The sequence below is a fragment of the Pongo pygmaeus genome, chromosome 2 (assembly GCF_028885625.2).
Source record: "Pongo pygmaeus isolate AG05252 chromosome 2, NHGRI_mPonPyg2-v2.0_pri, whole genome shotgun sequence".
NCBI lineage: Eukaryota > Metazoa > Chordata > Mammalia > Primates > Hominidae > Pongo > Pongo pygmaeus.
Window position 1 is genome coordinate 182,099,659 of NC_085930.1, and position 17,006 is coordinate 182,116,664.

Here is a 17,006-nt window from a genome sequence, read left to right on the forward strand (position 1 = left end):
TGGGTGAAACCCAGGCCTATACTGGCTTCAGATGTGGCCACATTCCCAGCTGTGGTAGCCATGGGAAGAGACTCCTTCTCCTTTAGGAAAGGAGAGAGAAGAGTAAAGGGGACTCTGTTTTGCATCTTGGGCACCAGCTCAGTCAAGCAGGCTCCTGTGGTCCCCAATTTCAGGCCTTGGCTACTGGACAGCATTTCTGGATCCACCCTGGGCCAGAGGGAAGCCTCCTGCCCTGAAAGGAGAGACCCAGCCCTGGGAACGTTCACCACAAGCTGGCTGAAGAGCTCTTGGGCCTTGAGTGAACATTGACTGTAGCCAGGCAGTACTAGCCGTGAGTCTTCGGTAGCCGTGGCCCCAGGGGGAGACTCCTTCTGTATGAGCAAATGAGACAGAAAAATGGGAAGGACTTTGTCTCGTGGCTTGGGTGCCAGCTCAGCCACGTAGAACATAGCACCAAGTAGATTCCAAAGGTTCCCCTCTCCAGGCCCTGGCTCATGGACAGCATTTCTGGACTAGAGTTGGGCCAGCAGGGAACTCACCGCCCTGAAGGGAAGGATGCAAGCCTGGCTGGATTCACCACCTGCGGACTGAACAGCCCTTCGGCCTTGAGTGAATATAGGTGGTAGCCAGGTAGTGACTGGGCGGGTCTTGGGAGGGACCCAGTGCTTTGCTGTCTTTGCATCTTATCCAGCACAGTCCCATTTGTGGTGGCCATAGGAGTGCTTGTATCACCTCTCCCGAAGCTTCTCCCACAGCTCGGCACAGAGAGAGAGACTAAATTTGTTAGGGGAAAGGAAAGAGAGAGAATTAGAGTCTCTACCTGGTAATCCAGGGAATGCTCCTGGATTTTACCCAAGACCACCAAGGTGGTACTTCTATGAGTCTGCCAGAGTTACAGTGTTACAGGACTTTAGGTGCTCCCTAATGCAGAGATGGTTGCAGCGACCAAAGATTTAGATGACAACACTCAATTCTCTTTAAATACTTGGAAAACTTTCCCAGAAAGGATAGGTACAAGCAAGCCTAGACTACAAAGACAACAATAAACACTTCTTTAATAACTCTTCAAATAAACTCTTTATGCCCAGACATTGATAAACATCTACAAACATCAAGAACATCCAGGGAAACATGACCTCACCAAACAAACTAAATAAGGCACCAGGGAACACACCTCGGATTTCCTCTACATAATGCGTGCTCTGAGTACATGTGGGTTTGACTGGATTTGTTCATACCTTTCCAGAAACACCTCTCCATGTTAGCTTACATTTCCCTTGCATTCACAGAATATCTGAACAACCATCTGCATTGTTTACAATAGCAGATAGTGTAGGGGTAGAGATGCTGATTAGAAATGGAACACTACACAGCCATAAGAAAGGATGAGTTCATGTCCTTTGCAGGGACATGGATGAAGCTGGACACCATCATTCTCAGCAAACTAACACAGGAACACAAAACCAAACACTGCACGTTCTCACACATAAGTGGGAGTTGAACAATGAGAACACATGGACACAGGGAGGGGAGCATCACTCACCGGGGTCTGTTGGGAAGTGGGGTGCAAGGAGAGGGAGAGCGTTAGGACAAATACCTAATATATGATGTGGGGCTTAAAACCTAGATGATGGGTTGATAGGTGCAGCAAACCACCATGGCACATGGATACGTATGTAACAAACTTGTACGTTCTGCACATGTATCCCAGAACTTAAAGTAAAATTAAAAAAAGAAAAAAGAATGAAGCATGCCTACAAGATCTAGAAAATGATCTCAAAAGTACAAATATAAGAGTTATTGGCTTTAAAGAAGAAGTAGGGAGAGAGAGAGATTGGGTTAGAAGTTCTTCAAAATGATAACAGAACTTTCCAAACCTAGAGAAAAATATCAATATTCAAGTACAAGGTTATAGAACACCAAGCAGATTTAACCCCAAGAAGACTACCTCAAGGCATTTAATAATCAAATTCGCAAAGGCCATGGATAAATAAAGGATTCTAAAAGCAGCAAGAGAAAGGAAACAAATAACATACAAAAGAGCTCCGATAACGTCTGGCAGCCGACTACTCAGTGGAAACCTTATAGGCCAGGCTGGAGTAGCATGACATATTTAAAGTGCTGAAGGAAAAAGTACTTTACCCTAGAATAGTGTATCTGGTAAAAATATCTTTCAAGCACGAAGGAGAAATTAAGACTTTCCCAGACAAACAAAAGCTGAGGGATTTCTTTTTCTCTTTTTTTCTTTTAATTTTCTTATTATTTTTTGAGACAGGGTCTTGCTCTGTCACCCAGGCTGGAGTTCAGTGGTGTGATCATGGCTAACTGCAGGCTTGACCTCCTAGGCTCAAGTGACCCTCCCACTCAGCCACCTGAGTAGCTGGGACTACAGATGTGCACCATCATGTCCAGCTAATTTTTAATTTTTTTGTAGTGATGGGGGTCTCGCTATGTTGTCTAGGCTGGTCTTGAACTCCTGGGTTCAAGTGATTCTCCCACCTCAGCTTCCAAAGTGTTGGGATTACAAGGGTGAGCCACCACGCCTAGCCAAACTGAGGGATTTCATTAACACCAGACCTGTCTATTCATAGGACAGAATATTATACAGCAATGACAATGAATAAACTAATGCTTTTTGCAACGTGGAAGAAGTTCATAAACAAATTATTGAGCAAAAGAAGTCAGATGCTCTTAGCAAAAGAAGTCAGATACAAAAGAGCATCTACTCTATGATTTCAGGTTTATAACATTTCAAAGCAGGCCAATTGAAGTCTAGAGTTTAGGAATACATAGGTGGTAATGCTATAAAGTAAGAAGGTAATTACTCTAAACTTTAGGACAGTAGTTACCTTGGTAGGGGGTAGGGAGTTGTTTGGGATTAATAAAGGGCCAGTACAGGGTATCTGGAGAGCTGGTCATGTTTTCTTTTTTGACTTGATGTTTACTCCATAATAAATTAGTTAAGCTATATATTAAAATGGACTTTTTTATGTGTGTGATACCATGGAATGTTTTTAAAAATAAAACTACTAAAAGCAATAAATAAATAAATAAATAAATAAATAAATGGGCTGGATGGGGCTCTACTTTAGTTGTAAAATGCAGTGATTATTTGTAGACTGTAAGATCATCAAGAAAATGCTAATGCTCGTAAGGTGTAGGTTAATTGCAAGCCAAGTATTCGAGGAGAAATAAATAGGATTTGAATGCCGAATGCGCAAAGAAAAAAAGATAACTCTACAAAATCAAAAAATTTGTAATTCTGTGTAACATTGACTTCAAAATTTTTTAAAATTCTCGATTTAAAATTGTTATATACTACTGAGAGTTCAGTCTTCAGAGATTTTAATGCTTGGCTGCATGATTTATTAGATAGCAGCACCTAATGATTAGCTATATTGTTACAGAGAGGCTACGTTAGAAAACATAAGTAAAGTGATGCAGGAAAAATAAAGTGTTAACGGTTGAGCACCTACTTCACTCACATTGAGAACTCCCTCGCAGGCTAAAATGAGTTCTGCTTGTTTGTAAATGGTCATGCGGCTTTCTTATGTAGACTGAGATAATGGGGATGGGTAAGAACCTGAGAAACTGGTAAGACCATCAAGAATGACCGTGGAAGAGACTCATCAATTCATGAGGGAATAAATTTAGAGGACATATCTGGAGAATTTTGAGTAGGAAAGGAGATTGAGGGAAGCTGCCATGTGAATGTTTGTGTTTATGTACATGTGCGTTTTACAAGGTTTTGCTGAGCATTATGGATACAATATCTAAAATACCTGTTTAATTTCTACCACATACCCCATTACAACTGCCCTACCCTACCTCAACTCATGGGCTTTCTTGAGAGACTGCAGGAAAAATTTATATTACTTCCACTTATTTTTGGATTATTGACTGTTGTTTCTTTAAATGCAACCTGTCTGCCTTCTTTAGTCAGATCCCCTAAGACGATATGCTAAGCAGAAGGCATTGTAGTTTCAGGGGTTTCAGGTGCAGTGGATGATGGAGACCAGAGGCAAACAGCACTGTCACCTGCTACTGCAAAGGACAAGTGAACTGCTGGTTGAGAAGTGGTTAAATGGAGGTGAACTCCATTAGATGGAGCAATGCCAGAGCACCATACTTCCCATTGGGAAGATCAACATTTTAATATTTTAAGAACAGAGAATTTAGCCCCATATGTGAGGGATTTCTTTACCTTGGGAATGATTTTCTGATTCTAAGAAGAATTCTGTGGTGTAAATATTAGATGATTTATCATCTTATAACCAACCTGGCTTTAACACTTTCATAAATATTGGGGATGAAGACTGTTTAATTCTATAACTTTTTCTGTTTGAGAAAACTAGTTACAAAGAGGAAAATAGTCTGATTTTGAAAACTCTTGATCATGATAAAATTACAATAATTTAAAGAAGAAAGAATAAAATGAGAAATGTTAACTTCATGTTTTAGAGAACATAAGAATGTATTATTCTTACTGGTAAATGATGACTGAACAAGAACAAGCTTATAAATTTCAATGAAAAGTAATTTTTAAAGGTCTATTTTAAAACAATATATTATTTATCCGAACATACATATTTACTCTTGGGATTTAAATTGCATTGGAAAGACAAAATATGACTCTATCCACCTAAGTGTTAAAGTAATTGATATCTGATCCAGAAAACTTTTCTATTAAACATTACTAACCACAGATCCATTACTGAATATTTATTTATTTAGCAAATAAATCTTGATATTTTCATCAAGAGGAGACTGATGAAAGGATATGCTGATTGTATTACTTTATTATTATTAAAATACAACCATGCAAGAATAAGAACTATGCAGAATTGCATTATTTTATTGGAATATATGAATAAAAATCTCAAGCCAAATCTTTATAAATGAAAACATAAAAATTCTGGGGCTGGTAAATTACTATTTGTTTTATATATCCTGACTACTCTGTATGAATCAAGCTAGGTTTTTTTCTTAAATAATAAAAATGGGTAGCTATACTGCTAAAAAAAATCAGTAATTTTTTTCTCCATGAAATATAATACAATACAGCTCTATTATAATATGACTTCAAGATTTTGATGGGTTTTATTATATTCCTGAAACAGAAAAGGATGCACAGTAAGTTCCTGAGCATGTATAAACCTGGTTATTCTACAAGGCAGATTTGAATTTTAACTCTCCCTCATCAGTCTCATAGAAATTATAAGGGTAATATAATCCTATACCTGCCACTGGAAGTGAATGGGTCTTCTCATGATAAATCACTGTAAAGTTAATATGTAATGTGATTGGCTTATTTGATAATTTTTTTAAAAAAAATTTAAACCTAAATACATTTCAGAATGAATTAATTTTATACTTTTCCCCCTTGTGTCTGTTTTTCCCGTGGATATCCCTGACAAGGGTGACTGTGAATTGGGGGCTGGCTGGAGAGAAAATACTGCCTGGAGGAGCTCCATTGTGAATACTCTCCCTGCTCATCACCAGCACCTCTGCCAGCTTGTGCTGGGCTCATGGCACTGTCACGTGACCAGGGAGCAGTAAACTCAACACTATCTATGCTTGATGAAGGTGACCTAAAGTTGGGCAGAGTTTCTGAGTTGGAGGTTTGCTTGCCAGCCTCCATTGGGTGAATTAAATATGCTAGTCTCCAAGTTTTAATGATAATAATTACTTCTCCAGCAAAACTTTGATAGGTAGACTCTTCATCCAAAATCTTCAAGGTACAGATTGTACGACCTTCATCTGTTGATTATTTATTTAGATGACTTCTATAATTTAGAAATTCTTACATATAGCTTCCATTTCTCTTGCTGCAGTGAAAGCTTCATAATTGTATTTTATCTCTTGGAGCATCAGTGTCTCTCTGGAAATATTATCTTTCTGTGGGCGGGTACAAACACATGTTTATGAGAACATCATCTGTAGCTGTCTGTGGAGGGGGGGAGTGTGAGGTAGAGGAATAGATATATGTACAAATGCTGAGTGTTTTTGAGGATGGAGTAGGCTGCATGTGGATGAGTGTTTATTTGATCGAGTTAGCAAGAACTTGTTGTATACACTGTAGATGGAGTAGGAAGCTGCCTACTTGTTATGATGTAGGGCAGATAAATATGATAAAGTTGCCAGATTTAACAAAGAAGCTCCAAATCTCAGTGGTCTAAAGAGAGAGAACTGTTTTTTGTTCATGTGGGTATTCACAGTATTCAGAGGGTGACCATCTATACGGACATTCAGGAATCTAGCTTCTTTTGTTTTGCAGCCCCTTTCCATGCTTCTCCCCACTCAGCCAGTGGATGGGGAAAGAGAATTTTACATAGGAGGGTTTTATGGGCCAGGCCTGGAAGTGACATATATCATATCTGTCCGTTTTTCCTTGACCATTACTCAGTCAGAAATCTTCATCTAATTGGAAGGGAGGCTGGAAATGGATTCTAGATGTATGACAGAGGTAAAAAGAAAAGAGTTTGGGCCGGGTGCAATGGCTCATGCCTGTAATCCCAGCACTTTGGGAGGCCAAGGTGGGTGGATCATGAGGTCAAGAGATCGAGACCATCCTGGCCAACATGGTGAAACCCTGTCTCTACTAAAAATGCAAAAATTAGCTGGGCATGGTGGCGTGCACCTGTAGTCCCAGCTACTTGGGAGGCTGAGGCAGGAGAATCACTTGAACCCGGGAGGTGGAGGTTGCAGTGAGCTGAGATCGCACCACTGCACTACAGCCTGGCGACAGAGTGAGACTCCATCTCAAAAAAAAAAAGAAAACAGTTTGGTAAACAACTAGCCAGTTTTTGCCATATTAAGTGGCAACAACCTCTATTCCCAAACTGCTCTGTTTATCCTACATAATTCTTTTAATTAGAGTCAGCCTTCCATTCCACAATTAGAGCTTTGATTTTAGTTGAAAATATTCTCTAGGAAAAGGGAAAAATATGGTCAAATATTCATGCTGAAGTATAAGTTACTAAAGTCGCATTCTTTCTTAGGAGCAGGTGTATTCTCAGTACCACCTAGAATACTGTGTAAATAAATGTTCGCTGAATAAATGAATAGATGAACAACCCCCCTCCCACCTCAATCTCCATTGTAGATCCTCTTCTTGTCCTAAGGGTCCTGGCTTGCTGGAGAATGCAGCAAGGGAAAAATGGCAGAGTAACATAGCCAGTTGAAGAGAGGGCTACGACAATTTCCAGTCTTCTGTGGAATGGAGGGGATTTATTGAGTAAGACTCAGAAAGTGGCTGGGTTCACAAGCCAGCAGTCCAGCAGGAAGAGGAAATCTCAGAGAGTAGCTCTAGTTTGGACCAACTGGTATGGTAAGGGTGGTTGGCGTACATATGAAGAAGCAACTACACCAATAAACAGAATGGAGAACCCATGTAGGTGCCTTGGTTCACTTAATGGGCCACATAAATGAATCCATCAGGTCCTGCTCAAGACACCAGAGCTGATCTCAGGTAGCACCAGCCGTCTGATAAGCAGCTGTACCAGCCTGCTACAGACTGAGACGAGGATGTCTCCCTTATGTGTTCACTGACCCTTTTGGACACAGGGTGTGCTTGAGCTCTATGAAAGCTAAACCAAACCACAGGAAGAAGAAAAACTCGTGAAAAGGAGAAGGAAGCTGGTGAATGTGGTTAGATAGGTTCTAAATATAGATTAATTTTAGAAATGACTGGATTATACTGAGTGCCCTGGGATGAGACAGAATATATTTTGGCTCTGGGCAGAGCAAAGAAGAAAATAGATAGGTAAAACGTATAGACTCTTATGTTTGCACACATCTGCTGTGTGTCTAGTCATACTGGTTGCATGAATATATGTTACAATAAATAGCTGAATAAATTTTCATCAGGATAGAAGCTTCTTAAATTCGATCTACAAGGCTGATAATAGGAGGATGCATTAGTTTGATCTCACGCTGCTAATAAAGACATACACAAGACTGGATAATTTATAAAGGAAAGAGGTTTAATTGACTCATAGTTCCACATGGCTGGGGAGGCCTCACAATCATGGTGGAAGGCAAAGGAGGAAGAAAATCACATCTTACATGGCAGCAGGCAGGAGAACTTGTGCAGGGGAACTCCCATTTATAAAACCATCAGATCATGTGAGACTTATTTACTACCATGAGAACAGTATGGGGGAAACCACCCCCATGATTCAATTATCTCCACCTAGCCATGCCCTTGACACTTGGGGGTTATTACAATTCAAGATGAGATTTGGGTGGAGACACAGCCAAAAGACATCAGAGGATTCTGGTTTTTGGAAACTACCAAGAAAACAAAGTGTCTACTCTTCTAGGCCCTATCTGTCTTTATGTTACTTACTTCTTAGCTATTACCTTCGGCTACTGATGCAGCTCTAATCACCTCTCTGCATCTTCTGGGAGAGGTGTCCAGAGCTAAAAATAACACCTGACCTTTCCTCTTCCCACGCTGTGTGCCCTTAGCCACCTTGGAATTGCCTGGGGGAAAAAGAGATACCTCCAAGACTGTGCACATACAGTTAATAACAGTTCTTTCACTGTTATTCCAGCAATGGCTTTGGGGAAACCCTTTAATAATTTGCAACAGAGGTAAATAATGTCACCAATGCAGTAGCATTGTTAACCCAAAGCACAGTTTCCACAGAGCAAAGAACTTTATCAGTCCCAACGAAATTGAAATTCTAGACTCTTTTCTCTACCTCACGTTCCTCCTCCAGAAGCTGTCTTTTCTATCAAGATTCTGTATAGCACTAGCATACTCTAGCAGTTTGTAATTATAAAATAATAGAAACAATCATTAGTAACTTATAATTATCTTCTCTCCCAAAGTGTAAGATTCTTTAGCATGAATCATCTTGCCAACAGATCATAATTCATCTTGATAACAGGTTTGATAGAATTACATGAGACATGAGTCTGGCTCATTAATGTTATTATTGTTTTTAAACTCTTGGCAGTGGTGCTTCCGAACTATTAATTAATCTTCATGACTGCTCTGTGAAATGGATTAAATATAACTAAACTTATTCTACCAGAAGAGAAATCGGCAAACTGGTGATCTCCTCAGTGAATCTCTCTTCGTTACCAATGGATCTGGGAGTGGAAATGGAAATAGCTGAATCAAACTCATTTTTCCATAATGCTAGATAGATATGACTTTTATGTTCTGGTAGCATACATCCTCCAAAAAATCCTTTAAATATTCATAAGAATAATGAATAATTTGTAACAATTAACAAAAAATATGAGTTCGAAGACTTTTTTTTAACCTGCTTTCTTATGAAATGCTCAAACTAAGTAAATCAGCACAAATGTTTATTATGGCCCGTATTATGCTTTCTCCTCTTCCCTTTCTCTGCCCTCAAATTACCATTGTTCCTTAGGGATTTACTATTCTGTTATCACTAGTGGGATTTATTTGATATCTTTCCCTTGAAGAGCATGAGGGAATGTGGAGAAAAGTACGAAATCCATAGGACCTACATTTCATGTTTTTGTCCCATGGAAATAGTGTAGCTTGATGGCATGTTCACGGGTTCAAATCCAAAGCCTGTCTAATTTTCTGTGCATCTTTGGAAAAGCTATGTGTCTTCTCTGGTTATTGTTTTCTTGTTCCTAAATGGGAAGCATCTTACCTCATGGATTATGGGAATATCAAGAGGTAATGAATGTAGAGTGTCTGACACCTTAAAAGTGATCAATAATGGAGTACATCATTAACATTATAATTCGGTGACTCAGCCCCAAAACTCTGAGAGAAGGAATGAAGGGGCCTGAATAGAAGGATGTGATATCAGGTGTATGCATTTAGAGATTTTCTTAGCACGGAAGTCATTGTTGAGTATCTCCTAATTTAATGCCAAAAAAAAAAAATCCTCCTCTTAAACCAAAATAATACTTGATGCACAGTAGGTAGTACAAAATATTTTTTGCATGAATGAATGAGAACAAGTGATTTCCAAAGACGAAAAAAGTGAAAAAGCGTAATACCAGTTGTGTCCTCTGTGGGACTCTTAGCTATCCAGATCTCATTTGGATACCAGTGATTCAAGAGCATAAGGAAGGAAGAAGGTTTGAGGTGTGAGATAGATGGGGGAAAAAGTAGAAATAGTAGGGACTGGAAAAAAAATCCATCAGCAGGAAAATACTATAATCATCTGATTATCCTTTACTGATAAAGGATAAGGGGAAAGATGGCATTTTACCACAGGTCATTCCTCCATTTTTTAAACTGTTAGATTTTCTAGGTTTTATCCCTACTTCTTAAAATATAGAAATACGAAAGTACAAGAAATATTGTGCTAGAACTATAAGGCTACCCTTACTTAAAACCTTAAAAATTTCTTTCCGTTTCAAGTCATCAGATGAAAACAGCGTACTCCTAAAACAGAAACAATAAACTAATAAACCAGAAAGAACCCTGTATTTGTTTTATTGGAAACAAAATATCAGCTGATAACTTGAAGATATTGAATCTTACCTGTGTAGATATACTCTGCATATGCAGGATGAGTTTTTGTGAAAACATCTTTTACTTTTTCTATTTTATCAGCTCTTATTTTTGTCGCAAATGGTGTATACATAACCGAGAAAGATTCAGCTCTGGTGATGGCTTCCTCAATCATGGCCTAAGAGGAAACAAACAACCCATTTTGCATCAATAACAATATATGACTTTTTAAGAATGTAAAAAATATAATTACCTTTATGGATGACTTAAAAATCTATATACTGTACTGCAAAGATAACATATTTTGGTCTTGAATATTCATTAGAAGAAAATTTTAATTAGTTCTGGAAATACTATTTCATATTAAGAAAATCAATTAAATGAGGAAAGTTTGTAAACAGGCACCTCTAAACTGAGCTTGTTTTAAGATAAAAATATAAATTCTATTTCCTAAGGTGTCATGTTTTACTTGATTTTAAAAGTCAAATTCTTAAGTCTGACATTCTAATTAACTTACTCTTGAGCAGACATTGGTGAGCAATTTGAATATGGAGAGATTTCTTTTAAAAACTAAATTAAATATCTAAAGTATATTCTGTAAATAACACGGCAAACTAGACAGACGGCATTTTTTGTTTTCTTTTTCCAATACCTGGGAAAGCCTTTTGGAATTAAAAAAGAATCCTTCCTCAATTTCCTCCCAGAAAAGCTTCCCTTCCCTCCAGATCACAAGAGCTGTTTAAGGTAGCTTTGGCTATTTAAGAATTTCTTTACATTATTTTTGCTTATGTACCATATTCTTGATAAAGCCCTGCCATCATCCTCAGCTTCCTGTTTTAAATAGGTCCATTACTATTTGTAACAGACCTAAAAGAAAGTTATGTGAAGTTTTAAGAGGAACTTATTCCTTTCCTACAACTTTTCCTTCTAATGAGGCTTGAACATTGAATAAAATGTGGAAGTGTCTATGGTTACCTCAGTTTTTTAATATGACATAAAAGCATGTTATAAAACAATCCATTTTTATTTATAGGAATGAAATTTTCCCAGACAACTAAGGTACCAACAAACAATAAGGAAAAATAATAGATACAAGCTTTTCAACAGAGAAAAAACCATTTAACAAACAACAATTTACATTATTACCTTCACAGTATTTTGAAAACAAGTTTTCCATTGATAATAAAAACAACAGGGAGTTGATTTTAAATTGAGAAGTCTAAATAAACTTGTTCATTGCTTGCTTCATTTCTTAGTGACTTCAAATGCCTCTATGATCATCTACATTGCTTGTAAAAGAGCAGCTTTGCAATTGTTTTCTGGATGCAAAGGGTCTTCCTTTCTCTGAGACTAGCTTAAAATTATGTAAAAGTTAGTGGTGGACAAATTTCTGAATGAAATTCAACAAATTATTGGATAATTGAATGCTAGAACTTACATGGCCTTCAGCATTGTCCTGTTCAAGTTCAAGGAACTGAATGGGGAACAGAAAATACATAGCAGTTCTTCCAAACCCAGAGCCAGCCCTCAGATGGAGTTAGTGATGGAGTGCATGGCAAATAAAGGAAGAGACCAGACAAGGAATTGCTGGATGTGGAGACCTGGATGCCAGCTTTGGAAGGCTAATGGGGATAATGCAGGCAGCAGGTCTGGGATTCAGAGTTGTGGATTAGGAACTCAAGTAAGGTGTTTAGGCACCAAGTATTAATCCTTCAGCAAAAATGTAGATATTTTATATTGAGGAGGAAGAATAATTCCTCCAGTTTGGTGCTTACCTATATAGGTTCACTGCTGGAACTGATCCTGGGATGGCCTGTCCAGACCATCAAACGCGTGGTTGCACATGCCTATGTGCAGTGATGTGCCAAGGAGGAAAGCTGCTTTAGACCTCAGTTCTAAGGTCATGGCTGACTTTACTGCCTTTCTAAGCTATTGGTTCCTGTATCAGTTTCCTAGGGTTGCTACAACAAAGTACCACCAACTGGGTGGCTTAAACAGCAGACATTTATTTTCTCACAGTTCTGGAGACTGGAAGTCCAAGACAGTGGTGTCAGCAGGTTTGGTTTCTTCTGAGGGTCTCTCTACTTGGCTTGTAGATGGCTGTCTTTCCCCATGTCTTCACATGGTCATTCCTCTGTGTGTGTGTGTGTGTGTGTGTGTGTGTGTGTGTGTTCTAATTTCCTCTTTTTATAAGCATGCAGTCATGTTGGATTAGGGTTCACTCTAAAGCCCTCATTTTAATGTAATTACCTGTTTAAAGATTCTGTCTCCAACTGTGGCTGAGTGTGGGGCTAATGGAATGCAGTCTCACTCTGAGGCATTAGGGGTTAGGACTTCAACAGATGAATTTTGGAGGGATACAGTTCAGCCCACAACAGTTCCTAACTCAGAAACAGCTTTCTGATGGTCTCTGAATATCTTGCTGAAGGGTAGTTTGCTTTAATTTCTGGATTAAAAATTTTAGCAAAGGTATCTAATCCTCCAGTTTGCTTCCAGAAAGATATTAGTGATATCCTAGTCAGGCTAGGATAGAAGAAAACGCTCTCTCCACCCCATTTCTTTTCCAACTGCTGGCAGCTTAACTGACTGCTGGCAGGGTAGCTTGGCGAAGCCATCTCACAGTGGGGATGGTAAGACTCGTGCCCAAGAACCTACACCGGCTTTTTAAAAAGTGGCAGAAGTGTAGGTTTTCATGTGGCAGCTTGATCTGCTTGTTGAAGGATCTGTACTCTTGGCTTAATGCTCAAGGCATTGCCTTCAGGCCTTAACAGGGCTCTCACTCAGGAGGGTATGCGCTGGAGAGCGGCCTCCCTCTTTCCCCACTGAGAACCAATAGAGATGGGTTCTTCCGTGGATTCTGCTCTCCAACCTGAAGACGATGGGTAAGGAGGTGGGTGAGTAAATAGACAGAGTATGTAATTTACAAATAGAAATTGTATTCTCCATGGAGATGCTTTCTTAAAGGACATTATTACAGCCCCAGGAAGAAATAGTACAACATAGAGTAGAAATGAGAATACAGATGACCCTTGCACCAGATCCTGAAACATCCTTTTGTGTTTTAATGTACTAATATTTTTCATTCTTCTAGAGACAGACAATCTTGAGGCTTTGAGCCTGTCCTACATTGCTGTTGTAAAGAAATAGAGTAATATAACATATATATATATATATTTAGCATTATTGGTTTTGAATAGCATTATTGAATAGCTAGTGAAATAATCTAGAAAAAACTTAGCCTTTATATTTAATTAAAATAGTAGGATTTTTTTTTTACTGTTTTGGCTTAGATACCAAAAGATTAAATTTTCACTTTGTGATGATAATAATTTGGCAATTTAGAGTTGGACTTGTCTTTTTAAAGAGTCTAATATGTATAAATTAAAAAATTATACTTAAGGACTTTAAAAACTAGAATGATTTGATATAATCTTAGACATTAAAATATAAAAGATAGATTTAAATTTACTTTTTATAATAAAACATTTTCCTTGATTTTGCAAATAAAGGAAGAGACCAGACAAGGAATTGCTGGTTGTAAAAAATAAGCTATACTAAAAATGGAAGCAGATTTCAAATGATACTTCTTAATTTGTCATAAATATTCTGTAATTGAATCATTCTTTCTGGACCTGTGAACTTCTCTGATGTCAGTAAATGTTGCACGTGTGCAGAAAATGGAGAAAACAATCCGTCCTTGTGCCCTGTTGTTAAATATACACTGCTGTTAATTATGCTTTCTCTGCTGTTACTCAAAAATAAGCTTTGAAATTAAGTGTTTACCTTTGGGAGTTCTAATAACTCTCTATTGTTACTCTCACATTTATCAAGTTGTAAAGCTCATATTATAGTTACGTAAGCCAAGAGTGTAAGTGGGCAGCTCATTTTCTCTACAAACAGTAACTTATAATAATTTCTCCTTGTACTGTAGCTAAGTAAAAAGAACCCCTTGCTACCTTAGAAATCAACTTGCCCAGGATGACTGTACAAGAGACACCATGGGAAAGCAAGGAGGAGAGATATTCCATCAAGAGGAAAAGAAAAGCAATAAAAGTAGGGGGAAACATGACCAGCAAAAAAGAAACAAAATTCATCTCCCTCATCTAAACTCAAGAGGGCCGATTCCTCCTGGTAAAATTTTAAGAGCACTCAAGGTAGCCAGAATTAAGCTGGCAGGAACTATAAACCTCAAACATTTTCAGGATGATAGAATAATGTTTCTTTCTCTCTTTCTTTCTTTCTCTTCCTTCCTTCCTTTCTTTCTTTCTTTCTTTTTTTTCTTTCTTTTTTTCTTTCTTTCTTTCTTTCTTTCTTTCTTTCTTTCTTTCTCTTTCTTCCTTCCTTCCTTCCTTCCTTTCTTTCTTCCTTTCTTTCTTCCTTTCTTTCTTTCTTTCTTTCTTTCTTTCTTTCTTTCTTTCTTTCTTTTTCTTTCTTTCTTTCTGTCTCTCTCTCTCTCTCCTTCCTTCCTCCCTCCCTCTCTCCCTTCCTTCCTTCTCTTTCTCTCTCTTTTCCCCTCCCTCCCTCTCTCTCTCTTTTCTTTCTTTCTTTGTTTCTCTCTCTCTCTCCTTCCTTCCTTCCTCCCTCCCTCTCTCCCTTCCTTCCTTCCTTCTCTTTCTCTCTCTTCCCCCTCCCTCCCTCTCTCTCTCTCTCTCTTTCTTTCTTTCTTTTTTTCTTTCTTCCTTCCTTCCTTCCTTTCTCTTTCTTGTGGAGGAGTTCGGCAAATTGTAACTTTTGAACTATGTGCTTGATGAAAGTGGTTTACTAAGAGGGAATCTTGTCACTTGAAATTAGAAAATGTGATAATGATTATTATAGATTATCATCAAATTATTCCTTTATTGCTTCCAGTCTTAGGGTTGACTATAATCATAGTAAACTGATTTATTTAGAAGATTAGATCTGGAAGGAACCTTAGGAATCTTACAGCCCAACTTCTTGAGATTTGAAGAGGCTTAAGTGACTTTTCTAAGGGCTTTTTTTTTTTTTGAGACGGAGTTTTGCTCTGTAGCCCAGACTGGAGTGCAGTGGTGAGATCTCGGCTCACTGCAACCTCCCACTCCGGGGTTCAAGTGATTCTCCCAATGCAGCCTCCTGAGTAGCTGGGACTACAGGCGCCCACCACCATGCCCGGTGAGTTTTTGTATTTTTAATAGAGATGGGGTTTCACCATGTTAGTCAGGCTGGTCTTGAACTCCTGACCTCAGGTGATCTTTCTGCCTCGGCTTCCCAAAGTACTGGATTACAGGTGTGAGCCACCATGGCTGGCCTTCTAAGGACTTATTAAATGACTTTAAACAATTCTATAGAATTTAGAATTAGAGTCTCTAATATTATATTTCACTTTCTTTTTTGAAAATTATGACTTTACCTTGCAGGCACATAATAGGCATTTTCCAGACTCCCGTACAGTGAACTGTGGCAGAATGTGGACCAATGGAATGGAGGCGGGAGAGACATTAACTTTCTTCAGGCCTGGCCCATGAAACCCTGCCTAGCATAATCTCCTGTTTTCTTTTCCTGTCAGCTGCCTTAAGAAAGAGGACTGAGCCAGGCACGGTCCTCATGCCTGTAATCCCAGCACTTTGGGAGGCCAAGGCAGGCAGATCATTTGAGGCCAGGAGTTCGAAACCAGCCTGGCCAACATGGTGAAACCCTGTCACAAATAAAAATATAAAAATTAGCCAGACATGGTGGTGGGCGCCTGTAATACCAGCTACTTGGGAGGCCGAGGCAGGAGAATTGCTTGAGCCCAGGAAGTGGAGGTTGCAGTGAGCAGAGATTAAGGCCACTGCACTCCAGCCTGGGCAACAGAGCAAGACTCTGTCTCAAAAAAAAAAAAAAAAAAAGGACTCACAGGTGGGAAGGAAGATGGCACTACATAGTGGAAGCATTGTGGGTTCCCAAGTTGCTGATTAGAGTAGATCCAATCAGAAACATCCATGTTGGACTACGAGTGAGAAATCAAATTATTTTTCTATTGTTTTAAATTTCTGAAATTTGGGGTTGTTTGTTACAATAGCCTACCCTAACACACCAATACTAATAAATAAAACTTGGAACTTGGAATCTTTCTCATAATTCCTTTTTATCTACTAATACTTGTGTATTATTTTGAAAAGTAAAGAAAAACATGGCATTTAAAGAGATGAAACAACAACCTTTCATTTAGCAGTGTGATAAATGCTTTTATATAGGCTATTTCCTTTAGTCCTCATAAAATCCATCTGGGTAGGTATTACTAGTGATTGAATATTACAGTTTTATTGTTTTATTTTCAGAGTTAACATTATTAAATTCAAAGGAAGCAGTACTATACTTGCAAGCTATAAATGATTGAGGTAGGTACCTTTAGTATTTAATGGCTAATAAACCTCTTTGTTATTATATTAATAATAATGCAATTTTAAATGATGATAATAATTTTCTAGAAAATGGAAAAATAAAATTTTGTGAGCTACGTTTTTCAAATTCAATTTTTAAAATATACATAGTGGTTTAATTTGGAGGATTTCATTTTCTTGAAATTTAGAATTGATTTTAAAAACAG

General features: G+C 38.3%; 1 protein-coding gene across 2 annotated transcripts in view; it reads right to left on the reverse strand.

The window, feature by feature from the left end:
• SPATA16 (spermatogenesis associated 16) overlaps positions 1-17,006 on the reverse strand; it is a 252,692-nt gene that overhangs the window by 57,482 nt on the left and 178,204 nt on the right. For both annotated transcript variants that reach the window (XM_054483031.1, XM_054483032.1), the window contains exon 6: positions 10,490-10,637. In XM_054483031.1, coding sequence (XP_054339006.1) covers positions 10,490-10,637 — 148 coding nt within the window. The remainder of the gene's footprint in view (positions 1-10,489; positions 10,638-17,006) is intronic.